The sequence below is a fragment of the Melospiza georgiana genome, chromosome 8 (assembly GCF_028018845.1).
Source record: "Melospiza georgiana isolate bMelGeo1 chromosome 8, bMelGeo1.pri, whole genome shotgun sequence".
Classification (NCBI taxonomy): domain Eukaryota; kingdom Metazoa; phylum Chordata; class Aves; order Passeriformes; family Passerellidae; genus Melospiza; species Melospiza georgiana.
In genome coordinates, this window is record NC_080437.1 from 547206 (window position 1) to 573474 (window position 26269).

The 26269-nt window shown below is 48.9% G+C and overlaps 1 protein-coding gene across 1 annotated transcript in view; it reads left to right on the forward strand.

Moving 5' to 3' along the window:
• Positions 1-26269, forward strand: part of CDH23 (cadherin related 23) — a 217816-nt gene that overhangs the window by 42002 nt on the left and 149545 nt on the right. Inside the window, exons 4-6 of the mRNA XM_058029323.1 lie at positions 2287-2429; positions 5758-5805; positions 5988-6080. Coding sequence (XP_057885306.1) covers positions 2287-2429; positions 5758-5805; positions 5988-6080 — 284 coding nt within the window. The remainder of the gene's footprint in view (positions 1-2286; positions 2430-5757; positions 5806-5987; positions 6081-26269) is intronic.

The following is a 26269-nucleotide window of genomic DNA, read 5'->3' on the forward strand; positions in this document are numbered from 1 at the left end:
TCATTTTGTTTAAAATGGGGTTTTTCCCTGCTCACACTGCTTCTGAGCTGTCCCTGTCCAAGCTCGAATGAAGGTTGTTGTTTCTAACAAATCAAAGCACAGAGAAATTGAGGAATCTGTCAGATTTGTTCCTTTTGGAAAGGCCCTGCCCAGGCTTCCTGATGATGGGGGGAAAATAGGAGAAAATCAATAAATGCAATAAATTGGTGCTGAAGAAATCAATGGGAAGTGACCTGAACAAACTTTGGTCGCTGTGGTGGTGGAAGTGGTAAAGCTTTAATACCACACTCCTAAACCTAGGGGGGAAACTTGGAAAAAAACTTGGAGCAAAGCAATTGTGAAGTCTTATTTCAGGCCTGGGTGTCTTCTTGTCTCCTATTTATTTGTTGGTTTTGTATTTTATACATGCCCTGCCTCCTTCTCCAGCTTGTCCTGAATTTAGGAATTCAATTCCCTGGAAGTCGTTGCAGTGCAGAGAGAGAAGAGTTAAATATTAAATTATTGTTAATTTAGTTATTTATTTATTAGTACAACTGGGTTTGCAACTCACAGACCACAAATGCTATTAAAACTGGCACAAGGTTTTTTTTTCCCCCAGTGGTTCATTCTAGCTGCTCCTTTTAAAACAAAACCGCTGCTCCTCCTCCAAACAGGAATTTGGGTTCGGGCACTTGCTCACTGCTCACTATCACATTTTGTCCTCTCCGTGGATGTGCTCGAGATGGCCTGAGTCATCTCGCTCCTCTTAGTCATAGATGAGGCAGTTCAAGCTTTTAGAGCCTTTTTCTTTTAAAGGAAAGGCATTTCTGCTAACTCTTGGAATTTTTTGTCTTCCTCTTGAGTCCAGTCCTGAAGGTCCAAGCAGCTGTAGCTCTGCAGCCTTGGCAGAAGCAGCTTTTTAAAGCCTAAAATCCACTCCTGACTTCCCCAAGAGCCCCGTGGCTCTGCAGAAAGGGTGTGCAACCTCTCCTTGCATGCTTGGAATTAATAAATTTTTCCCAAAAGACTTCAAATTTCCAAGGGCTTCACCTGGCTGCTGGGTCCCCCCTGTTTTGTGTCACCTCAGCTCGTACCAACAGCAATTTTACATCCCACTGTGATGTCCCCAGTGAGGTTGGTGGCCTTGGGACCTGCCAGGCCAGCTCCTCACTCAAAATGTTCTTCACCAATGTCCTAGGGCACTAAATCTTTAATCACAAAGTCACTCAGGGCGAAGGCAAATGCCTCGCAGAAATCTATTATTTCTTCTTTATCTGCCAAAGTTGTACTCTCATCAAAGAATAAAATCAGGTTTGTTTGACAAGCTCTATTTTCCATAAAATCGTGTTGACTGGCATTAATTATGTTCCTATCATTTAATTCTTTATTAATGGAATCTCATATTGGCTTTTTCCATTATTTCAGCAGTGATTGATGTCTCACCAATGGATTGGGAATTGCCCAGCTCTCTCTGCTCTCCAAACCGTGCTGCTGCTTTTTGCCCTCTGCTCTGCTGGAGCTCCCCTCAGTATCCCAGAGGGATGAAATTGAAATTTGGGCATCTCTCCTCCTTGGCCAGGGGATCTGGGGGCATGGTGGCTCACACAGACTGTGCCCCCCATCCTCAAATCCACGTGGCCATGGAGGAATCTCATCCTCATCCCCTCGTCCTCAAATCCACGTGGCCAAGGAGAAATCTCATCTTCATCCTCATCCCCCCCATCCTCAAATCCATGTGGCCATGGAGGAATCTCATCCTCATCCCCTCGTCCTCAAATCCACCTGGCCAAGAAGAAATCTCATCTTCATCCTCATCCCCCCCATCCTCAAATCCATGTGGCCATGGAGGGATCTCATCCTCATCCCCTCCATCCTCAAATCCACGTGGCCAAGGAGAAATCTCATCCCTCCCATCCTCAAATCCACATGGCCAAGGAGAAAGCTCATCCTCATCCCCCCCATCCTCAAAGGGTTCCATCAGAAGGCTGGCTAAGAATAGAATAAAAAAGAATGATAACAAAGGTTTGTGTCTCAGACAGAGAGTCCGAGCCAGCTGACTGTGATTGGCCATTAATTAGAAACAACCTCATGAGACCAATCACAGATCCACCTGTTGCATTCCACAGCAGCCGATAACCAATGTTTACATTTTGTTCCTGAGGCTTCTCAGGGGGAAAAATCTTAAGAGAAAAGATTTTCCATAAAAGATGTCTGCGACCCCTGCCCTCCGGCCAGCTGTGCGTTTTCAGCGTTTCCTCTTCTCTGCCTGGTTTTGCTCACGGTTTCTCTCCTCTCTGTGTCTCCCAGGCTCCTCAGTGGCCCAGCTGCTGGCCAGGGACCTGGACAATGACCCCCTGGTCTATGGGGTGGTCGGGGAGGAGGCCAGCCGCTTCTTCGCCGTGGAGAGCCTCACCGGCGTGGTGTGGCTCAGGCAGCCCCTGGACAGAGAGGTAAAGTGGGCATGAACCACAGAAATGGTGGCTCTGCATCCTCTGTGAGAGCTGGGGTGGGCGCTGCTCCCTGCTGGAGGTGGGGATCTGGCTGTGATCTGTGCTTCTCCAGCTCGGTGGGGACGTGGGCAGTGAACAGCCTGCTCTGGTTTCACCTGACCTGGCGGTTTTCCTGGGTGCTAGAGTAACACCTGTGGGTCTGTCTTGGGTTTTGGTTGTCAATTACTGCCCCCAGATGTGCAGGGTGTCTCTGCTTCAGCCCACAAAACTGAAGAACAACTCAGAGCTATTCAGTTTTCAGTCTTGGAGTTGTTTATTAATTCTTATCCATAGAATCTATATCTCCGAGGTCTGCTCAGCAGGGCAGCCACAGGCACTCTCTGTGTTGTCCTTTTATACTACAAACTACCTATAACATATTTACACTTAATTCCCAATACCCATCACCTGTGTTAGACAGTGAGCTTCTGCTCTAAACCAATCCCAAAGTGCCAGCATCGCAGCAGAAAATGGAGAACAAGAAGAAGAAGGAGAAAGGCTGGACACGCCCAAGTTCCTCCATCTTGTCCCCAAAACCCCCGTACCAAAAATCCTAAAATCTACATTTTCACCCTGTGATCATTTTGTTATTACGCCATTCAAATCTGTGTGACTTTCAGGTCCTCATACACAGTTGGTAACTTGCTCCAGGGGTCACAATCAAACCCACAGGTGTTCTGGGCAGCATGCCAGGGTCTGTGAGCCCCCTGGCAGGGTCCTGGCAACTCTGGACACCCAGAGGGATGTAATGAGTTCCAACAGGTCTGGAAGTAAAGGAATTAATAGGTGCAGGTGGTCTACCAAGGAGCCAGGCTGCTCCCACAGCCAGGGAAATGTGCAGGCTTCCTCTTTAAATCTCTGTGCCAATTAAATCCTTTACTATTTAGAACAGCGTGTCAAGAGATGTGAGGTATCCCTGCTTATTCAATCTCATCAAGACTTTTCATCCTCTTGTGGATTCAGGCTGCTGGATGCTAAATTTGGCAGGATCCTTGCCTCAAAGCTGTTTCACCACCCCTATTTTCAATGGCAGCTTTGGTGTGCAAGGCTGGAATCCCATCCAGGTGCCTGCTTTGCTAAAACCTTGGCCCTTTCTGCTTTCCTGGAGCAAGGAGGAAGCGATAGCAGGAAGACTGGGAAAATACGATGTGATTTGGGCAACGTGCATAATTTCCCCTGTGTTTAGCGCTGCCTTGGCCAGCAGCAGCCTTGGGAAGATCAAACCCATTAACACACCTCTGGTGCTCCCAGTCAGAGCCAGGCAGGCGCTGGCGTGCAGAGGAGCAGGGATGCTCTCGGGCTGGGGCTGGGGGGAAGGCCAAACCCAATTTCACAGTGTTAGGAGCGAGACTTTGGGAAAACAAAGTGCTTTTCTTCACCCCTCTCCCCTCCGCCTCCCCGTGCCAGCAGCGGCCGGCCTGAGCCATAAATCCTCCCTCATCCCAAAGCCTCCTGCTTCCCCACATTTCCCATGCCAGCCTCAGGCCCAGGAGGGTGATTTTAGATTTTAGAGATTTTAGGTGTCTTGTGGGCAGGGAAGGAGCTGGGCAGAGCTTGGACGGGCACGGCTGATCCCTCAAGGTAGATGTGAGACAGTGAAGGCAGAATGGATGCGGGGAAGGTGTAAAGGATGTGCAAACAACAATTTATGGTGGAGGAAGCAGTCAGAGGGAAGGGATGGAGATGGGCACAAAGCTGGGAGCAGAAAACACTGGATGCACGTGCTTAAAAAGTCAGGGGGGGACAAAGCCACCGAGGAGAAGTGGTGGGAAGGGAGAGGTGAATTCTTGTCCTGTGGAGCAGAAAGAAGGGAAAAGGAGCCATAGCAAGGCAGATGATGCAGGGAAGGATGAGCTAGAGAAAAAGAGCAAATGTAGAGAGGCAAAATGAATTTTAAAAGATTTTTTTTTGTACTCCTATGAAGATTAGAAGGAAAACGGATTTCTAGAAAAACGGCAGACCCCGAGGCTAAAGAATTGTGTTAAAATAATTTGAGAGACAGCAGTTGGTACGTGGAAGCTTCCTCTGATTATTTTACTGAGTTTTTAAAATTTAAATGCTCAACAGGTCGTTCCTTATCTCCTGCTTTTCCTTTCTTCCCTGTTGCGCTGTCCCTGGTGCGTGAGGAGGGGGAAAAGAGAAAGCAGGGATGCAGCAGGCTGGGGTGGCACAGGCAGCAGAGTAAAACAAAAATCCATGGTCAAAGAGCCAAGGATTTCTAATTCTTGAGGATCAGATGCTGCCCTGAGAAGTTTTTTGGACCAAACGTTCCAATTCAACGAGGGATTGTTTCCACTGTCAATTCCACCTGGCCTACCATTGGATTGTTTTTTGGCCAAAGGCAACTCTTTCACTGGCACACCAACCAGGCAGGTTGAAAAAGGCTTTTCTGGTTCCGAGTTAGACAAACATATAATATCCAAGTCAGCTGCCTTGGCTAAGGTCACCCAAACATTTGTTTTCGGTTGTTCCACAGGCAATTCTGCACGACAAAAAACAACTAAAATCCACCAATACCAACATACAGCTTGCATTTGCTCCATCTTTTTCATGAGCTAACTTTTGGCAGAATCCTTACATTATATATAAATTTTAAAATTTTGTTCTCCGCAAAAACAATAACCTAGTGGGCAGGTGCCACGTAGATGTGGTGGCCCAATCTTTACATGATCCTTTGGTAAAATAGGAGCAAAATGATTGCTGGTGGGAAGAAAAGGGTCAGGAAGAGAAGGTCTGCCTCCACTGGCAATATCCCCCTGCCCTGATCCCAAAAGTTTGCTCTTTCCCACTTGTTGCTCACCCCAGCATCAGTGACTTGAATAGATCCCTGTTGCAAGGTGTTAATTTAGTTAAAGCAATAAGGAGCAGAGAGAATTGTGTGGGAATTTCATGGAATTTCAGCCAGTCCTCACTACACAGGCTTGTCCCAGGATTCCCAGCTGTGTGATGAGAAAGCAGCAGCAGGATTTAGAGGTCCTCACTGAGACTGAGTTGCATTGCCACGAGTCCTAAATCTAAATCTCGCTGTGTTTTAAGTGCCCAGCTTAAAACAGGGAGCTGATTCCTTAGCCCTGGGGGCATCTCCTGTGCCTGAGGAATTCAGATTCCCCAGCATTCTGTGCCCAGAGCAGGTAATGGCATTCCAGCACCTCTCCTCCTCTGGAAGGTCCTGGAAGCATTTTGCGTGTAATAACATTGGCTGAAAGTCCCCAGCCTGCCACCTGCAGATAAACACTACACCATCTTTAATTATAGCTTTTTTTTTTTTTTCCTTCTCTTTCTCTTTCAGACCAAGTCAGAATTCACAGTTGAATTTTCTGTCAGTGACAGCCAAGGGGTGAGTGTGACTTCTCATTTCATGGTCTGCGGCACGGGCGGAGGGGAGCAGGGGCTGTGGGTCACTCCTGCACCAGGGGAGAGGGCTCACGCCTGGCCCAAAGCCCAAAACCACAGCCACAAGCTGCTTTTTAGGCTCTAAATCCACACCTAAACAGCCTGCTGTTGTCCTCGGGCCCACAGGTGATCAAAGGGACAGTGAACATCCAGGTGGGAGACGTGAACGACAACGCGCCGCAGTTCCACAACCAGCCCTACAGCGTCCGCATCCCAGAGGTAGGAGCATCTCTGCCTGGCTTCTGCCTCTCCCCTCAGGGGCCACTCAGGCTCTGGTTGCCACCACAGAGCTGGCCACCAATGCTCAGGGCTGTCCCCTCGCCCTGGAGTCTCGTGAGGTTGCGGGAGGATGAAACTTCTGGAAGTCACTGCCTGAAAATGGGCAGGAGCAAAGTGTTTGGGGTGTTGGGGGAAGGACGTGGAAGGGGAGGTGTGGTGCTCTGGTGACATCTTCCCCATGGCAAATGGGAAGTTTGGAAATAGGTGTCAGTGAGGATCTGCGTCTTGTTCTCTCCTTGGAGCTGAGGGCATGCTCAACTCTCGTCACAGAGGTGACCTGAGGCAGGACAGAGTGTTTCTCCAAATACCTGAATTCTGGCAGAGTGCTGCCCAAAGGCTGGTCACTTCCCTCAAGAGCTCCTTAGCAGGACTGGTCCCATGTCGTCCTTGGGATAAAATAGGTGGGAAGGGGCTACAGGATAAAATAGGTGGGAAGGGGCCACAGGAGATCATCTGGCCCAAGCTCCTACTGATCCGGTGAGAATTTTCGTGTCAGGTTGGGTTGCTCAGGGCTTTATCCAGCCAAGTGTTGAAATATCCCCTAGAACTGAGTTTCCACGACCTTCTGCTGCTCTCTGTGCTGGCCACTGCAAGGGAGGTGACATCTGCTCATCCATCAGGGACAGCTTCTGCACCTGTGGCTTGACTTGGTTGGGAATTTACAGGTCTGGCGTGAATTTAGGCTTTAAGCTGTGGCTTCTGGTGCCAGGAGGAGAAGGTGAGGATGTTCCATTTTAAACAGGGGGTTTGTAGAGCATTTGGCAGTGGAGGAAACCTCTCTTTGCACCACAGTTCCAGGCAGTTTTTCCCAGACTCTTCCTCATGGCGTGGGTGAGGTCCAGTGCGCGTTGTGTGTGTGTGTGAAATGGAGCAGCTCTGGTAACTGAGAGGTGCAAAAGATTGTGTTACCAGGGTGTGTTTAATATTCCTGCTGCTGCTGACCTGCCGTGCTGGGCTGTGATCCCTCTGCTGCGAGGAGGATGAGGTTTCTTCATTAGAGCTGCTCGTGATGCTCGAGCCGGGAGCTGGAGTCTCATCTTTGCACCAAGTCACCTGAAACCTCCCCGTGAGAGAGAGTGACACCGGGTCAGAGGCATTGCTGCTGCTCTGCAGAGCACCAGGGCTGGGGAAATGACTTGGCAAAACCCCCACCAGGTGCCCCCTGTTGTATTTTCAGGGACCCCCGAAGAGGGAAGGAAATGATGAATCTGACTCCATGTTCTTAGAAGCCTATTATATTATATTATATTATATTATATTATATTATATTATATTATATTATATTATATTATACTATACTATACTAAAGAATATATATATAGTATATATATAGTATATATATATGGTATAGTATATACTATACTATACTATACTAAAGAATACATATATATATAGTATAGTATAGTATAGTATAGTATAGTATAGTATAGTATATACTATACTATACTATACTATACTATACTATACTATACTATACTATACTATACTAAAGAATACAGAAAGGATACAGACAGAAGGCCAAAAAGATAATAATAAAAACTCGTGACTCCTTCCAGAGTTTTCACAGCCTGACCATGACTGGTCATTAAGTCAAAAGCGATTCACATGAAACCAATCAAGCAATCACATGTTGGATAAGCAATGTCCAAGCCGCATTCCAAAGCAGCAAAACACAGGAGAAGCAAAAAAAAGAATTTATTGTTTTCATTTTTCTCTGAGGTTTCTCAGCTTCCCCTGGGAATCAGGGCTGTGTTAAGCACCAATTTTTTACATATCTGGAGTTTCTGTGCCACATCTCTTCTTGCTGATGGCTTCTGTCCTTGATGCCTGAGGTTTTAGCTTTTATATTTTTTCACATTCTGTGCCGCTTTAGTGTGTGGGTCTGGGCTTCACATGAGGGGATGGTGAGCTCTGTGCACAGAGCAGGGAGACAAAACAATTCCTGCTCCAGCTGGGCACCAAGGACAAATGATCCAAATCCCAGGCCCGAGCATAAACAAGGGTGAATTGAAAAGAGAAAAACAAGGATGGGGCTTCATGGGCAAAAGCTGTAATTGGACAATTAACTGCAAGATGCAAATGGACCAGAACTTATAAAAGTGAGAGATTTTTTGACTGGGTGTCCATTTTGTGACCATTTTGGTTCATCTTGGGTGCAGCCCTGGCTGGGCTATTGTGCTGCCCAAGGTGGATCCATTGAGGCCTCCTAATAAATCCCTACTTTATTCTGTAACTCTGTCCATTCTCTGTTCTAGGTCAGCCTTCACAAGGCATCATCCTAGCAGCCAATATTACAAAGCTTGAGTTTTCCCCATTTCCACAATTAACCCATGCCCAGCCTGGGGAGCAGGGAGGACAAAGGTCCTGGTTTGGAATCATGGAATCAGAGTCACAGAATGGTTTGGATTGCAAGGGACCTTAAAGCTCCTCTAGTTCAGCTCCTGCCATGGGCAGGGACACCTTCCACTGGCTGCTCCAGCCTGGCCTTGGGCACTTCCAGGGGTCCAGGGGCAGCCACAGCTCCTCTGGGCACCCTGTGCCTGCCCACCCTCACAGGGAAGCATTTCTTCCCAATATCTAATTAAGACCCCCTCTCTTGCAGTTAGTTGAAGGCCATTCCCCTGTGTCCTATCACTCCAGCCCTCATATGTACAAAATTAGGGCTGGCTGAGGAAAGAGAACTGCAGGCAGGTGATGTGGACAAAAAAATAAATTTAAAAAGAAGAGGCTGAGCCTTTGGGCCATATCCCATGCCGTGCAGGTGAGCTGTGGGTGTGCTGTGCAGGATTTCCAGCACTGCCTGGCTGTTTGGGGTGCAGCAAGCCTGGTGTTCCCCTCGTGCAGCCACCCAGCCCTTGGCCTTGGGAGCTGTGCTCTTCTGGAGGTTGGCCTAATCTAATTACAAGGCAGAGTGTGCCAGCTTCCAGTTTCTGCCCGTGATCTTTAACCAAGGGCACCGAGCAGAGGTAATGAGCCACCAACGCCTTGCTCCGCAGCATCCTGGAGGCACTCCTGTTCTACTGCCAGGGAGAGAGAGCCTTGCCTTGCCAGAGAGCAGGGGATGGGGTCTCACCACCTACAGAGGCCCCTCCAAGGGCTGCAGGTGTGGCAGGTGTCAGCAAGGAACTTTTTCTGAGTGTGGTGGTGCAGCTCTCAAGGAGGAGATGTGCACTTGGCTTTGAGCGCTGAGCACAAGTTTTCCTTGTTGCTCGCCCAGGACTACTCAGAGCTGGAGGTGGCGTGGCATGGAAAAGTGGCGGGGCACCCAGCCGTGGCGAGGAATGACAGGTCAGCCCATGCTGCAAACAGCTTGAGGGAGAGCAGCGAGGGCTCAGGTACCAAAATCCACCTCAGAGCCCAAACTGAAGGGCCTGTGGATAATGAATGAAGAGAGCTGGAGCTCGGAGAAAGAGGAGAGGCTGGTGTGGTTTTCAATAGACTGGCTCTGCGCAGATTTGGCAGCTAATGAGGGTTTTTCTCTTTTTAATTTTGAGATAAATGGATGTATCGATTTGCAGTTGTCGTAGCTAATGGAGCAGCGACCACAGGGCTATTTAAACCTCGCTGCTATTGTGTGCCACTTGGAAAGTCAAAAGAAGAGTGTGCATAAATAAATGGAACATGAAGTAAACTGACCTTTAAAAACAATACTGCCTCTAAATACCCATCCTGGTGCTTTACGTGCTCCGCTCGGTGTGCGAATGGGGATTTATCTGGGCATGGGCTGCAGGGCTGGGATGGAGAGGATGCGCCACAGCGGCTCGACTGCTGGAGTGGCACTGCTCCTGTGTGCTTGCTGCGTGCTGATCTCATGCTGGAATAGCTGCCAGGGGCCAGCAGAGGGATATGGGGATATTTGCTCCAGCCTAATCGTCCGTCCCGTCTGGGCAAGGGCTGCCCATGCTCTGCCGGCCCCAGCGCAGCCAGGCAGGGCAGGGCTGCACACAGATAGGGGAATCCTGCTACAACTGGCAACCTAATTCACCAAGCTGGCCTCGACAGAGCTCATTAAGTTCCCGTGTATTCATTTCAGGCTAATGGCTGTCATGCTGGCTGCTGTTTGATTTGCTGTAATGGACTTTTATGGCGTTCCAGTTTGCGAGGACGTGCGTGCCCGTGGCTGTGCCCCGTGGCGCTGCTGTAGTACATTAGTTAGCTGCTCGTGTGCTTGCTACTCTGACCTTCAGGGTTTGTTCTCCTCTTGCACTTCATCTCCTCGCACTTCATCTCCTGCTCACAGCCTCTACAGGGTTTGTTCTCCTCGCTCTTCATCTCCTGCTCACAGCCTCCTTTCCACCCCCCTCAGGTACCACGTTGCTGGGATCTCAGGGTTTTGGCTTTTAAACAAGGAGAGATCTGTTGCCAAGCCTGTGGCAGGCTGTTGTGGCCATGCCTCAGCTTGTGGCAAGCCCAATCTGTTTTATCTAATCTTTTTTCCGTTTGGCTGCATCTGTAGGGAACACGGAGTTCTTGGATTGTCGTGGTTCATTGCTTTTAGGTGAAGCAAGCAAGCAGAGTGGAGCCAGGCCCCTGTGCTGCCTGGTGTGATGGCGATGTTGGGGTGCACTGTTCCCCCTGGGTGCCTGCTGGGCTTTTTGTCCCAGTCCCATGCAGGAAACCTCCAGGGGTTTCCACACACCTTTGCCTTTAACTCCTGGGGCAGTGGTGGGGTCACCATGCCTGGAGAGGATGTGGCACCTGGGGACACGGTTGGTCAGTGGTGGCCTGGGCAGTGCTGGGGGAATGGTTGGACTCCATCCTAGAGGGCTTTTCCAGCCTAAATTGCACTAACATCAAGTCTAGTACCTCCTTGGGAAAAGCTGTTTTCTCCGGTGAGCCCCCAACATCCAGAGCTTGCTGATCAATTCAAGGCCTTCTCTTGGCCTTGGAGCCTCAGCAGCTGTGGCATGCTGGCAGAAAGGTCATTTAATTGTTGGTTTCTTCGCTGAACGTTCCCTCAGGAGGTTTCCATTGGAGTTTTCTCTCCTTCTGTGCTCTCCCCCACCTCATTCCTTGTGTTGTATTTGTAACAGACTGAGTGATTTATGAAGTGATGTGTGTTACATGTTGAGGTCACTGACCCCCATCCCTGGCAGCATTCAGGGACAGAGTTGGATGGGGCTCTGAGCAGCCTGGTCTAGTGGAAGGTGTCTGTGGCAGGGGGCTGGAGCTGGATGGATTTTAATGTACCTTCCAAGCCAAACCATTCCATGATCCTATGATCTTCCAGCAAAAAGCCTGGCACTGGGCCAGGGACTGCAATTCAGCACCTCAGTCATTCATGAAATCACAGCTGCACCACGAGAGAAGCACCTGTAACTCCACAAGGACGCAGGAATTAGGGCTCTGCTTTCAGATTTGTAACCACAGCCTGCTCTGCCTTGGGACTGTGCTCATCTCCTCCTGAATTCCAGCAGGCAGGGATGTGGGAAAGGAGTTTAAAAGTGGAAAGGGAAGTTTCTGCTCTGCACACAGCAGTGCTGAGGCAGCCACGGCCCAGCTTGCAGGTGTCTTATCTCCTGGGCTTAGCCCTGATTTGCCAATTTATTTTAATTGGGAGGCAGGCGGGCGCTCGCCATCAGCAGCAGTCCCTTCTGCTCGGGGAGCAGCCTTTGGGACTGAGCCTTCACAAGCTGCTGGCCACCATTTCCATCCCTAATATGGGGGTGTAGCTGAAATCGTGGCTTTTATGATGTCTTTTTCTCAATTGTGCAGAAAAGCGCTTAGCGGGGAAGGAGCAGAGGAAGGAGGGGAGCATCACTGCCCCGTCCCATGGCACAGCCTGGAGCCAGACCCTGCTCCACAGCGAGCAGGGGCAGGGAGGAGCACAGAAAGGCCCAAAAGCCCTTGCTGTAATTAAAATTATTATTTTGCTTTAAGGGTAATAATGTCGGTAATTACATCAGTTTCCCTGCCATCCTGCCCGAGTCTTTGGGGGCTCGTATAATTCTATTGCCATGGCTCAGGGCCTGGTGCTGTGCATGCAAACCAGCTGCCACGGGCTGAGCTCCCCCTCAGCTGCATTAGCCAGACCCTCGCATGCTCCCAGACACCTTCTGGGGCTTGCTTTCCTCCCCTCCTTTAAATAAAGAGCCTTTATAGTGGAGGTGATGATAACAGGGCTGATAAGGGAGATAGAGCACATTGCAAAAATGGTCTGTAATCATTGCTGGCTGCTTTCCTTCCTTGTTTCATTGCCTTTTTTTTTTTTTAATTCGCTCTTTGTTTTCCTTCTCTCCTTGTCCTTATGTTTCCATGCGGAGTTTAGAACGGAACAAATAATTTACAGTGAATAACTTCTCCCCCAAACCCAGTCATCCCTTCCTTCCGCTACCTTTGAGCGTGCAAAATTTGCAAGTGCCTTGAACTTCTCCTTGGCAAATTGGGTGCAGCTTTAAAAATTTATTTGTTCGTTGAGAGTTTTTTTTGGTTTTTAAAACTTCCTGGAAAGGCAGAAAGCAGTTTAGTGAGTTATTGAAGCTGTGCTCATTAAGCACTGTTGGACAGAAAAGCTGGGTCTCCTTCCTGGGTGCATCAGGCACTTCCATCTCCCCTCCATCCTGGCATCCCACTGGCGTGCCCAGTGCTGGGGATCTCTCACCTCCACAGCCTCTTGCACAAGTAGAAGTGGGGATTTGAGTGGTGTTGGCTGTAGCAAGAGGGTCTCTGTTGCACAGGTGAAGCGCTTCCCAGACATCCTCAGTTTTAATTGTCTTTATTTCCGCATGCAAGCAAAGCATAAATGGGCTGGGAAGTGCAGGCCCTGCCTTGGGCTCTCCTTCTGGCTTTGGGATGCTGGCAGTGTCTTCAGGCAGGAGCTTGGAAGCACAGCAGGCACCAGCTGTCATCTTCTCCCTGCTTTTTTCCACCAGGACTGGAGAAAAGAATTTCAATGAGACAGACTGCAGTGCATTGAGTAAAACACAGGGCTGGGGCTGAAGGGGTTTGCACAGCTGATGTTGTAGATGTCAGAATCCCAAGATGGTTTGGCTTGGAAGGGCTATTTAAAAGTAATTTCGTCCATCCCCCTGTCATGGGCAAGGACAATTCCCAATATCCCAGGTTGCTCCAAGCCCTGTCCAGCCTGGCCTTGAACGCTCCCAGGGATCCAGGGGCAGCCACAGCTTCTCTGAGCACCTCCTCAGCCTTGTTTTAAATAACTTTATCCTCTGAAGCTGTGCCCAGAGAGGTGCTCAGACCTGGAGCATCCTTCACTCTGAAGGTCACCTGCACGTTTTTGTTGTCACTGCTGTGACACCAGAGGGTCTTGAGTGATGTCCTAGCGAGAGAAAAAGTGTCCCCTGTCCCTTGTGTGGATTCACCAGTGAGCAGCAGACCCTGGTCCTTTAATGCACGTGACCAAGGAGTGAAATGAGAGATGCAACAGAAACTACTGGGGCGGAAAACTCCAAATGGCGTGGAAGTAATGTGTAAAGTGTCCTGGAGATAACAGTCATTTCCACCAGGCACAACTTGGGCTCTTTCTGGAAGGGGACTGCAGCAAACAGGGGGGGCAGCCTGAAAATTAGAAATAGTCATGTGGTTCTGGCCAGTGGAGTGCTGGGCAGGACGAGAGGGACAGGGGAACAAAGCAGATTTTGACCAGAAAGGGAAGGCAGTGTGGGGCAGCAGGTAATTTGGTGCCTCCATGGAGGAGCTGTCATGATGGGAAATTAGGAAATTATCTCGAGGGAGAGGAAGGGAAAGTGTACAGCAGCATCCTCTGAGTGAGGAGAGCACCGGCAAAGAGGGGTGAGGTAACTTGGGTAAATCATTTGTCATTCCTCGTGGGAGAACTGGGAAAAAGGAAAAACATCCTCACTCCCTGAGCTCCATCCTGTGGGTGCTGAGAGCATGGATCTGCTGATTTCAGAGCTCTGCTGGGTCTGCCCCAGCGTCAGGACAGTGTCTGAGCTCAGGGTGGCCAATGCCAGGAGCTGGTGGCTCCTCAGGACCCTGCTGGCAGCAGGTTCCTCAGGCCAGGCACATTCCTCTGGAGCACAGACAGTGGCTGGTGGTGCCACAGCACTTCCCCAGCCTGGCCTGGAAGGTCTCTTTTCCAGGGGACATTCCAGCCCAGCCCTGTCAGTGTAATTACACTTACACATCTGGGCAGCAGATGGCTTCAAGGTCTCTTCCCTGTCCGTGTGCTGCCGGGAGCAGAGGGGTGAGCAGGGGGTGAATGTGACCTGCTGGCAATTAGCTCTGTTTTATCTCCCTTTCCTCTGGTTACCATCTCCTCCCAGAAGCCTGGGATGGAACTGACCTCATGTTCCAGCCGGCCACAGCTGCATCCTCTCCCCTCACACCCCTGATTTGTCTGCCTCCCTCTCCATGCCTCACCTTTGCACTCACCAGCAGGACCCTGCCTGGGTGTAGGAGTGGTTTATAGGTGTGGTTTATAGCAATGGTTTATAGGAATGGTTTATAGGAACAATTTTTAGGAATCGTTTTTTAGGAATGGTTTTTAGGAATGGTTTTTGGGAATGGTTTTTAGGAATGATTTTCGGGAATGGTTTTGAATTTCTTCAGGTGGTGAGTGGCAACCGCTCCATGCCAGGTAGCAAAAACCCCATCACTGAAAATGTATTTAATGTTTTTTGCTCATGTGTTGGTTTATTCTCATTTTTTAGTCACAGCACCTAAATTAAGGGATGATTAAGGTCTTGCTGAAAGGTGCTGTGTGGGACACTCTGGAATTTTAGGGTCCGGGGTCTCCTCTTACATCCCTGTTTTGTTTACCTCCCTCTCCATGCCTCTCCTTTGGACTCACCAGCAGGACCCTGCCTGGATGTAGGAATGGTTTATAGGAATGGTTTATAAGAATGGTTTATAGGAATGGTTTATAGGAATGGTTTATAGGAACAATTTTTAGGATTGGTTTTTAGGAATGGTTTTAAACTTGTTCAGTTGGTGAGCGGCAACTCCTCCAAGCCAGGAAGCAGAAAACCCCATCACTGAAAATGTATTTAACATTTTTTAACTCACATAATCATGCAGTTTGTTGGTTTATACTCATTTTTCAGTCACAGCACCTAAGTTAAGGGATCATTAAGGTCTTGCTGTGTAAGGGACTCTGGAATTTTAGGGTCCAGGCCCTTTTCCCCCTGCAGTACCCAAGCTCAGCAGCAGTTCCATGAGGCGGGCACACATTAGCATCCTCACTCCGTGCAGCATGGGAATGTGAAGCTGCAGCTGGCACAAGAGGCTCTTTTTTTGATAAAAACACCCTTTTTAATTAAGATGGAAATATTTAGGGAAAATGGTGCCATTTTGACAGCAAAGCTGGGGAGAAATAGCATTTCAAAAGAACCATAAAAATCGCTCTTGCAATAGATTCATTCCAATTTCTTCTTGAGAATTGCATTTTGTGTTTTATTAGTTTGTAATGTGTCAGTGACAGTCATGTATAATAAGCTTTCTACTGCTGGTCAAACTTTGTGGTAAAATAATAGACTAAATCAGCCTCTCTATAAGTTTTTTAAATATTTATGTGTGAACTGAACTGTTTGTATCGGTTTCAAACTATTTTCATTACAAATGGAAGGAATTTGATCTAAGTAGAAGTTTCAATCAAAATTAGGGGCCATTACTTAATTTCAAACATTAATTGCTGTGGGAACTTAAAATGTGGGTGATTTATTTTGTTAGTGCAAATAATGGAGAGAGCAGGGAAAGTGAATAGAGGGTTCAAGGCAATTTTTGGTTCCAGGAGGAAAAAAAATGGGGAGCTTTTAGTTTTGGAGATTTGCTTTACGGAAGATGTGTGAAACATACTTATTTGCTTTCCTGAGACAGGATGCAAACCCAGTGGGGGAAAAAGGAGAGGTGGTCACAGCTGTCACTTTGTGTAGGATGATGGTTGCTTGTCCCTCTTTCTGCAGGGAATTGAGCTCATTCTGTGTGGTCAGGGGGGTGTGTTTGGCTGCAGCTCTGAGCTCAGGTGATGGTTACACCAACAACCCCCTTGTTTCCCAGACCTTGCCTTGGCTTCCGTCGTGGTGATGTTGCTTCCTTAGGCTTGTGCTGCAATTGTAAATCAAGCTGGAAGGAGGGGAGGGAGAAGAGGAGGTGTGAGTGAAGTCACCCCCTCCTGCCCAGCCTGTGTGTGATTAACCCCAGTCACCCACACGTGTTTGGAGGCACCTCCTGACCTGGAGCCCAGCTGCTTGTGCCACCAGCACTGCCTTCAAGCTGGTGCTTAAGGAGGAAAAAAGGGAGTTTGTACTGATAAGCTGTATGCTGGTATCCAAGGGATGCTTTTTTAGCAGTTCTCCGTTCATTACCATCAGTGGAAGATGATCTTTCCCTAATTAGTAAATCTTTATTTAAAGGTAAGCTGAGAGCATGGTTTTCTGAGCCGTGGAAAAAGAGAGATCTACCCCTGCTCCATCCCATAACCAGAGCTGGATGAAAACCCTGAGAGGGGAACAATTTTTACTGCCTGTGTGATTTATTTGACCCCAAATTGAAATGATCAATCTCCCTGAACCTGCTGCACCAGTGCTTGGAAAAGCACTTTATTAAAGGTGCAGCCAGATGTGTGTTTGCAGAACCCTCACTCAGCCCCCCATCTCAGGGCTGTGCTGCCCATGCCTGGCCTGTGAGGGGCTGACAGGGAGCTGGCAGGACAGGTGGATGGTTTGTTCTCCTGTTGGGAAGGAGTTTTGCAGAGGCTGTGCCTGCTGGTGTGAGCCCCACAAGGGTGGTGGCCCGGCAAGGCACACGGTTCTTGCAGCCAGCAGGGAAATTTCACCCCATCCTTGCAGCCAGCAGGGAAATGGGTGCTGGGGGGGGAAACCAGGAGCTGTGCAGGTGGGGACACCTCTGCCCTGTGGGACACAGCCATGGCATTGTCTCTGAGCACTCCTGGAAGGTCCTGCTGGGGCTGGGAGAAGCCTGGATCCTTCTCCAGGGACAGGGATCCCCACCAGCCTGGTGTCACAGAGCTTCCCTGCAAGGCTTTCCCGTGGTGACCTCTGTTCCAGGCCCTGTTCCAGGCCTTTTTCTGAGGGCCTGGAGCACAAGACCTGCCCTGTGTGGAGGGCAGTATTTTCAGCAGGTTTGTACCTCCAGAGCGTGTGTTCCATCGCCTATCCCTCATTGCGAGCAGTGACAGGAATCCCCACCAGCCTGGTGTCCCACCATGTCACAGACCTTCATGCAAGGCTTTCCCTTGGCCACCTCCTATCTGAGGGCCTGGAACACAACTCCTGCCCTGTGTGGGGGGCAGTATTTTCAGCAGGTTGGCACCTCCAGAGCGTGTGCTCCATCACCCATCCCTTGTCAGCAGCAGTGACAGGGATCCCCACCAGCCTGGTGTCACAGAGCTTCCCTGCAAGGCTTTCCCTTGGTGACCTCTGTTCCAGGCCCTGTTCCAGGCCTTTTCTTGAAGGCCTGGAACACAACTCCTGCCCTGTGTGTAGGGCAGTATTTTCAGCAGGTTTGCACCTCCAGAGCTCCATCACCCATCCCTTGTCACCAGCAGTGACAGGGATCCCCATCAGCCTGGTGTCACAGAGCTTCCCTGCAAGGCTTTCCCTTGGTGACCTCTGTTCCAGGCCCTGTTCCAGGCCTTTTCCTGAGGGCCTGGAGCACAACTCCTGCCCTGTGTGTGGGGCAGTATTTTCAGCAGGTTGGCACCTGCAGAGCGTGTGCTCCATCACCCATCCCTTGTCACCATCTCCGTGTCCCACCGCGCGCTCGCGTGTCACCCAGGCGGTGTCAGGAGGAGGTCAGCTCTCCTCTCGCAGCCACAAACCTGCTTCTCACCTGGCTGTGGGAAGCAGCGAGAGCTTCACCACCTCCTTCTCTTCTGGCAGCACCTCTGAAACGGTGTCTGCACTGTGCTGGCCCAGAGCTGACACCAAGGAGCCTGATCCTCACATATCTGGTGTTTTGGGCTTGGGAGAGGCAAGCAGAGGCTGGAGGAAGAGCGCAGAGGAGCCACACAAGCGGTAGATGGTGAGGAGAGGAGAAGGCAAGCTCAGGGAGAGCTTTGGGAAAGGCAGGACACGGGGAGAGGAGAGCAGAGCCTCACCTCCATTCTGCACGTTCGAGCTTGAGGCTGGGCTGCGGCAGGCAGGCTTTGTTTGGGAGGGGGGATCTGCTTAAAAAGCCTCAGTGGAGCGTTATGGAATCGGAATGTGAAGGGTAATTGAGCTGAAAGCCATTCTCCTCCCGCAGCCTGCGCGGCAGGAGCCGCTCCAGCACCCCCAGAGCCAGCCTGGAATCCTGCTGGAGCAGCAGGAGTGGGGCTGGGTCACTCAGCACCCAGCTAAAGCAGAGCTGCCCAGGGGAAACCACACCAGGGCTCGGAGTCCCTGTGGTCAAGATGACCCCGAGGTGCTGGAAAGTCTCTTTTCCCAGCCCCGAGGTCAAAGAAGGAGCCAGAACTCTTCTATTCTCATTCTCTAGATTGTTTATTTTCTGTTATCTGTAACATTCTTTTTTCTGACCTGCTGAAATCTGTCCAGCAGGTCGGGTTGAGGCACACTGACACTTCCAGGGCAGTGTTATCTTTTTATACTAAAAACCACCTATACATTATTTACAATAATTTTCCAATACATATCACCTATGTTAGACAGTCTGCTTCTACTCTAAACCAATCCAAAAGTGCCACCATCACCCACAAGACAGAAGTCAAGAAGAAGAAGAAAGAAGAAGGCACCCCCAAATCCCTCCATCTTGGCTTCTGAGCCGCCGTTCTAAAAATGTTAAAATTCTACTTTTCTACCTTGTGACAACCTAACTATCATTCTACTCAAACTCTCGTGGCTTGTAAATTTTCATATGAAGTTGGTAATTTTTTCCATGGGTTAAAATCAAAGGCAAAGGGATGTTGTTTGGTTTTGTGCCAAGGGGCTTGAACCCTCCAGGACAGCCAGAGGGATGTCCTGGGTTCTGACAACTAGGGAGAGATGCAGAGGAAGGTATTTCTTTTTTTACAGAGAGGTAAAGAGGTTTCTGAGCTGCAAATCCTTGGAAATTCTTTTTCACACCCAGTGTCCTTCTGTGGTCACACACCCTTGGCTGTCCCCTTTCCCCACCAAGCAGCCCCTGCTTTCTCCCTCTGGTGCCCAGTAAGAAAATGCCACCCACACCCACAGAGATGCCCCAGAGCACTTGGCTTGGCCCAATGGCTGATTCCAAACGGTCATTTGGAATAATCTGAAGGAGCAGATGAATAAAAACCTTGACAAAAAGAGGAGTGTGTCTGGTCAGAGTGGATGTAATCATTAAACACAAAAGGGAGGTTTCAGTCTCTGTCCCTTGTCTCTCCTGTCCTGGGAGTTTGTGGAAGGGGACAGGGGCTTGGAGAGCTGCTGGTGCAGCCCCAGTTAGAGAAACCCCTCCAGTTTGGACCCCAGCACATCAATGGTGTGAGATGCTGAGCCCAGTTGTGCACCCTGTCCTCTGTTATTGATTGCTGAACAGGCACAGTTAAGTGCCTCTCATTAATATTTGTTTTGGTCTTTTCCCTGAATTCTGATGAGTGCAGGAGATGCTGCTTATCTCTCTCCTGCAGGTTTTCTTTCTAGAGGATTCCTCTGGCTGGTGACAGACCTGGGCTCTGTAGCCCTCAGGATGAGGGATGGGTTGGTGGCTGCCACGAAATCTTGGGAACCCTGCAAAAAGCAAGCAAGGAAGCACAATTAACACAAAATTAAGATGTAAAAACGCTCTGCTCACGTTGTCCAGATGAAATATGGAATTCCAGGCTCAGCTATGTTTGTAAATGTCTTACAAGGGACTCTCTGGGCAAGTAGGTTGTGCTGGCTGAACTTTGAGATGGATGAGCAAGGAGGAATGATGGGATGGGGAGGAGGCAGACAGGGACTGCTGCTTATCCCTGCTCTGATCCTGAGGTTTCAGATTTGGGCGCAGAACCCAAGGATGTTCATAGTTTGGGTTGGAAGGGACCTTCAAGATCGTCTTGTTCATCTCCCCTGCCATGGCAAGGACACCTCCCACTATCCCAGGGTGCTCCCAGCCCCATCCAGCACACCATGGCCATGCGGGCATGAATTGCTGGGTTATGACCAGTTTTTCTCATCAACTCAGACATGAAAGAGGTTTCAGAGACTTGCTTAAATAGGGCAAAGCACTTTCCTTTCTGCCTTGTATAATGCCTTGTTTGTTAGGCTTGACTTAGCTGAGACTGGCCCACCCATAGCCATTGAAATGGTTCTGAGCAGCGGTTTCTGCCTGCTCAGGTTGTGCTCCCAGGCACTTCAGGTGCAGCTCCTGAAATGAAAGATTTCTGGTGTGCCCAAAGGCAGTGAAGAGAGCTGCTTTAATGTGGTTGCTCCTCCAGCTTTTCAGTGGAGAATTGGGTTCAGGCTCTGCTCTGAAGTGATATTAGAGTCCATGGAGCATGAGAAACTGCATTTGTTTGTGGGTTACAAATGAAGACCTGTCAAAAACCTTTTTAGGCAGCGACAGAAGTTTTCTTTTTCATGATACATTTAACTTTTGAAGGCTTTGCCTCCCGAGGAGTCTTAGCTCTTCTCTCTCTCCCTTTCTATGAGCTTGGAAAAAGTTGCTCTTCTCTTTTTTTGTCCTGCCTCCCCATCAGTTTGGTGGAGTGTTGGATCCTCAGGGGTGCTCCTGCTCCTGGAAAATGATATGGCCAGGAATGAAGGGGGTGGCAGCCCTGGGGGAGAGGGGGAATGGGACATGGAGCCCTCAGTGTGGGCAGAGGGCACAGGTTATTCCCATCAATTTGCTGCCGAGAGATGTTCTGCCAAGGATAAATGTGTTTATAGGATTTCTGTCCCTTTGTTGTAAGAAGCAGGACGCCATCCCTGGACACAGGAGGCTGCTGAAGGAGTGTCACATCAGCTCTTCATCACTGGTTTGGTGTTGCAGCCCCGTTCTGAGGTGCAGGTGGTGTGTGAAACACTGCTGCTCCTTGCTGTCTGCTGCAAATCAGCCTCTTAATTCAGTGCAGGCTCCTGACAGGCACTGGGAGGCTTATTTCAGACACCATCCCTGGTCTTGTGTGCTCCCAGATTCTTCCATCTGAGCATCTGGAACATCTGCCTGGCAGTGGGCTTGGAAATGTGATATGAGTGGACACGTAGAGAACAAAAAAGGGTTGTCAGAGCTGATGGCATGGTGGGGTTTTCTGCCTCCCTCCAAAAGCATTTGTGGGGAGGGTGAGCACTTGTCACAAGCAGGATTTTTGTGAGAGCTCAGGAATGTGAGTGTTGTGGTGTTGAGGTGAGAGAGGAGAATCTGATTCTAAGTTTTCAGAAGGCTGATATAATATAATATAATATAATATAATATAATATAATATAATATAATATAATATAATATAATATAATATAATTTATATTTATTATCTTTTTATTTATTATATTTTATTTATTATATTATATTCTAATCCTATACTAAACTATAGAGAAAGGAGCCATCAGAAGGCTACACAAGAATGATTAATAAAAACCTGTGACTCACCAGAGAGTCTGACACAGCTGGATTGGGATTGGTCACTTAGTAAAAACAATTCGCGCGCTGAATTGTTAAACAGTTGTCCAAATCACATTCCAAAGCAGCAAAACAAGGAGAAGCTGAAGCTTCCCAGGAGAAGAAAGCCTGGTGAAGGGGTTTTTCATAAAATGCCATAGTGACTGTGAGCTCTTCCCTGTCCATGCAGGAGGATGGGGGTGTCAGGAAATGGGCTTGATGCAGAGAGGTCTCCTCTGCCTCAGCTCCCTCTGCAGCAGCGTTGTGGGGAGGGCTCACAGGGATTTTCCTCCCATTTGTAGGCACAGGTGGTCTCATGGTGTCAGAAACCCAAAGAGGGTTTCTGTCTGTTTCTGAGGGGCTGAGGAGGAGGAGCAGGAGGGACAGGAGCAAGCAGAAGGAGCCGCGTGGCTTTTGTGAATTTAAATCTGTTTGCAAGGACCAAAGGGCCTCCCTTACAGAGAAGGAGGAGGAACCTGCTCCTGAGTGTTTGGGGGGATTGTAGCAATCTAGCGGGTTTTCCTTGGAGAGGAAGTGGTAGTGCTGACACATGGTGATGGCCTGGAGCTCCCAGACAGTGTGGGACAGGGAGGTTTTAATTAACTCATTCTTCTCACATCCAAAGCTCATTTCTTTCAGTTTACTTATCTGCTCTCCCTCCTCCATTTTCCTTGGGCAAGGGGTGCATCCCTTGGCTCTGGAGCTGGGGGAGCTGCTCCTCTGCCCACCCACCACCGTGGAGGGAGGGTTTAGCACACCCCAAGGCAGCACTTCTGCCCAGCTGCAGCTTGTGGAGGTGCAGGAAGGGTGGCCTGGTGTGCTCTGCTCTGGGCAGCGCAGAGGCAGCCCCAGCTCCTGGTTTCCATCCTCTGAGTACAGCTGCTCATGCCCAGCACCATGGAGCGGTCCCTGCTTCAAACACTGCCCCTTTCCCTGGTTTTTCCCCAAGTTCCTCTGATGCTGATTGCTGAATTACTAGCAGAGTAGCAGGAATATGCCAAGTTTCCAGCTTGGCATGTTCCTGCTGTGTGTCCCTTCCAGTGCTGTGCTCCGACAACGCTTGAGACCCTCAGGGGTCCTGTAGACCACAGACCTGTCCCCACTGCCTCAGAGCCTGCTCCTTGTAGGTCGTGTCACATTCTCTGCCCTAATAAGGAGTGGAAGACACCAAACATTTCCCCTGCATTCTTCCTTGCTGTTTTTTTCCAGCAGGGATTTCTCTCACCAGGCTCGTTGTGCTCCCAGATACATCCATCCAGAGCTGGCACACTGAAAGTGCTTTCATTTAGTACTTCTTTTATCAGGCTTGATTTTCTATTGCTTTTTCCCTTTGGGTGTGCTTGGGGGAATTTATTCTTTTTAACAGGTTTATTCCAGTGTCAGGTATTGGTTCTAAAAGGCTGGGGGGAGGTAGGAGAGGGGGGGCTTTGATTTGTTGCATGGAAAATGCATTTGGCTTCTGTTCCCTTCCTTGAACTGGGAGGGATGGAAAAGAGGAGGAAACTCAAACTTCTGCCTGTTTAGCAGCAGCTTTCTTATCCTGTGTGTCTGTGTCACACTCTCTTGTCTTCCTGTGTCACCAGAGGTTGGCTCCTGCAGGAACCTGATGCAGAGAAGGTGCCAGACTTCTCCTTGAGTGTTTGGAGTGGCACATCCCTAATCCTTGCAGGTGGCCCACAGTTTTCCACCTGCTCAGTGCTGGCTGATGTTACTATTCCTGGTGGAGCTGTGCTGGTGTTCTCGGTTGCAGCAGCACCTGTAGGAATGAGCACTTTCCCTTGTTGTGAAGGTGTGAAGACAGTGATTTTATTCACAGAAAATGCATGAGCTGGTTGAAGTCTCCCTGTTGAGAACCAGGGGAATGGGCACATGGAGACAGGATGATTTTATTATTTTATTGTATTTCTTTTCAGTGCTATTTTCCCTTTATTTTTCCATTATGTTCCACAAGTCTCAAGTTTCTCATAAGCAGAACTAGAAGCAGGGTTTTGGGTTGGTGATTTGGTTAAATCTCTGGGAGGGATTAAATTGAGAAATGCCCCCATACATCTCCCTTGCAGCTGAGGGCAAATTTAACCACTGATTCCAAAGCTTCCGAAAATGGCTTTGTGCGAAAATGAATTTTGGCCTTTCAAAGTTCAAACATTTATCCTGAGCCAGAAATATACACAGATTTGCTCTCTAATTTAATAAAGCCATCCAAATAATATGATTTCTCCCATAACCATCGTTTATGTTTCACAGCAAAATGATAATGAGAAAGTCATTAGAAGTAATAAACAAAACAAAACCCACACAGCAAATCCTTCACCGAGCCTGACGGATGGGAGCAAGAGCAGCATTTGAGTCTTAGGCCACGGAATGTGCAGCTGTTTTGAGGGAGATGTGCTCTTAAAACATTATTTTTATATGCTGCATTCTGATGGGGTTTGGCTGTGCTTGGGGTGGGTGCTGCACCCGTGCCAGGCTGGCATTGCTGCTCTCACCCCTCGGGGCTGGCTGCAATGGGTGATTAACAGGCACCTTTCTTCCCTCCCCTCCAAAACAATTCTCCTCCTTATCCCAGCTTTGCAAGGTGCTTTTGTTTAAATTTCCTGGTTAAGTCTTGAACAGAGCACAGGGAATGTGTTGAGAGTAAGAACTCCATCCAGGTACCAAAAGTGCTCTTTTTTAGCTTTTATTTGTTGCTGGCTGTGCACTTTGGGCTGCAGCCACAGCACTCACTTCTGGGTTATCCTCAGCCAGGTGAATTTTTATTTGACTTCAGTGTTTTGCTCCAGTGGGTGTCTAGATTGGATATTAGGAAAAAAATCTTCACTGAAAAGGTTGTCAGGTTCTGGAATAGCCTGCCCAGGGCAGTGCTGGAGTCACCATGGCAGGAGGGATTCACTGGTGTGGCTGGCAGGGGGCTCTGTGTACAAATCCCCAATGGGACGGGACTGCTGGGAACGGGCCTTGAGCTGTTTGATTTTCCAGCATCACCCTCATTCCATGGTTATGACAATGGGAAGATGCCAGCAGCTCACATCCCAGGTAGCAGACAAAGAACTCAATGTCACAACTCACTTTATAAGTTTTTTGACCAATCACACAAAGCAAAAGCACATTGACAGTAGTTCTATCCAATCACCATAAGCACACCTACCTTTGGTTTAACAATGCTTGCTTATTTCAAATACAACAACTGCTTGTGAGCCTTAAAACACAATGCACAGAGCTCCATTATTAATCTTAGAACTTTCTAATATCTTGCTAGATAAACTTTTCTGCAGCTTAGAGAGTTATTCTAGACAAGCGTTAATACACAGACCATTGTTCTATTTGTCCTTGCTTTTCTACTTTTTCCATAATTTTTCTGCTGACCTATCTCATGGCTGCTGCTTAGCTCTAATCACAATTCTGCTGTCTCTGGGGCCTGCCTTTCGCAGCTTTCCCAAAACCCCCTGATTTTATGGATTCCCACACACTGGCTGTGTGGATGTGGCACTTGGGGACGTGGGTGAGTGGTGGGCTTGGCAGTGCCCAAAATATCCACACTTGTTGCTGCTGGATGTTTATCCATTGCCTCTGATGCAGGCATTGGGGAAGGGACAGGATTTTGGTAACAGCTGTTACCTGGTGGTTTACTGGGGCTGTTGGGCTTCCTTACGGGTGTCATTAACTGTTTTCTCAATTAGAGGACTCCTTTTGTTGATTTTTGAGCTTTCAGAATCACAGCAAAGGTGTGTGGACCCAACACTCACCTTCCCATCACAGACAGGGTGGGATGCTGGAGGAGGTGAGATTTAATAGTGCAGAAAGCTCTGTAAGGTGACAGGAGCAGAGGGGAAGGAGCTTACCCCTGCTGCCTCAATTTCTCAGCTCTTGCTGTCCTCTGCCCCTATCCCTGGGCTTTTCCTTCCTTCCAGATGCCAGAGGAGCTCCAAGGGCTGCCTGTGCCACTCCTGGTGCCATGCCTTCTGAGTTTTTGAGCCTCCTTCCCTGGCCTGAGCCGAGTGCTAGCAAATAACTCCTCCAATTAAGCAAAAAAAAGCTTTTCATTCTTCTTACACTGAAGAGAAAATAAAAATCAATAAAAGAAATTCTGCAGGATGGAGGTTTTTGGAGAGCATGTCTTGCTCTTTTCCTGCTGCAAACCAGGGCATGTAGTACCTTTTTAACTTCCTTTGAAAAACAAATGGTACATCTGAGCTGTCCTTGGGCAAACCCTTGCCTGCTGACATTTCAAAAATTGCTCTTTAAGGTTCCCTCCTTCCTTGTGCTTCTGTCTCCTCCTAAAAGAAAATCCTATTTATGTTTTCACCTTTGAAAAAAAAGGGTTTAAATAAAAAAATAACTGTGCACAGGCTGGAGCTGCATGGGGGGCAGAGAGGAGAGAGCTCTTCTGCTTTTCCTTCCTTTTCCCCAGCCAGATATGCTGTGAGCAATTGCTTCTCCCCTGGGAAAACGAGACTCCCTGGCCTCCTGGCTGCTCTCATCCAGGAGGAACTTTTGTATTTAAACATGCTTAGCACTAAGCTGAACACGAATTCCCCCCAAGCAGCTTCCAAGCTGCCTTTTCAGCAGCCTGCTCCTGGCAGAGTGAGCTGCTGGGTGCGTGAAACCTGGGCAAAGCTGGAATGCCCAGAGGCATCCTTGTTCAAAACGAGCTC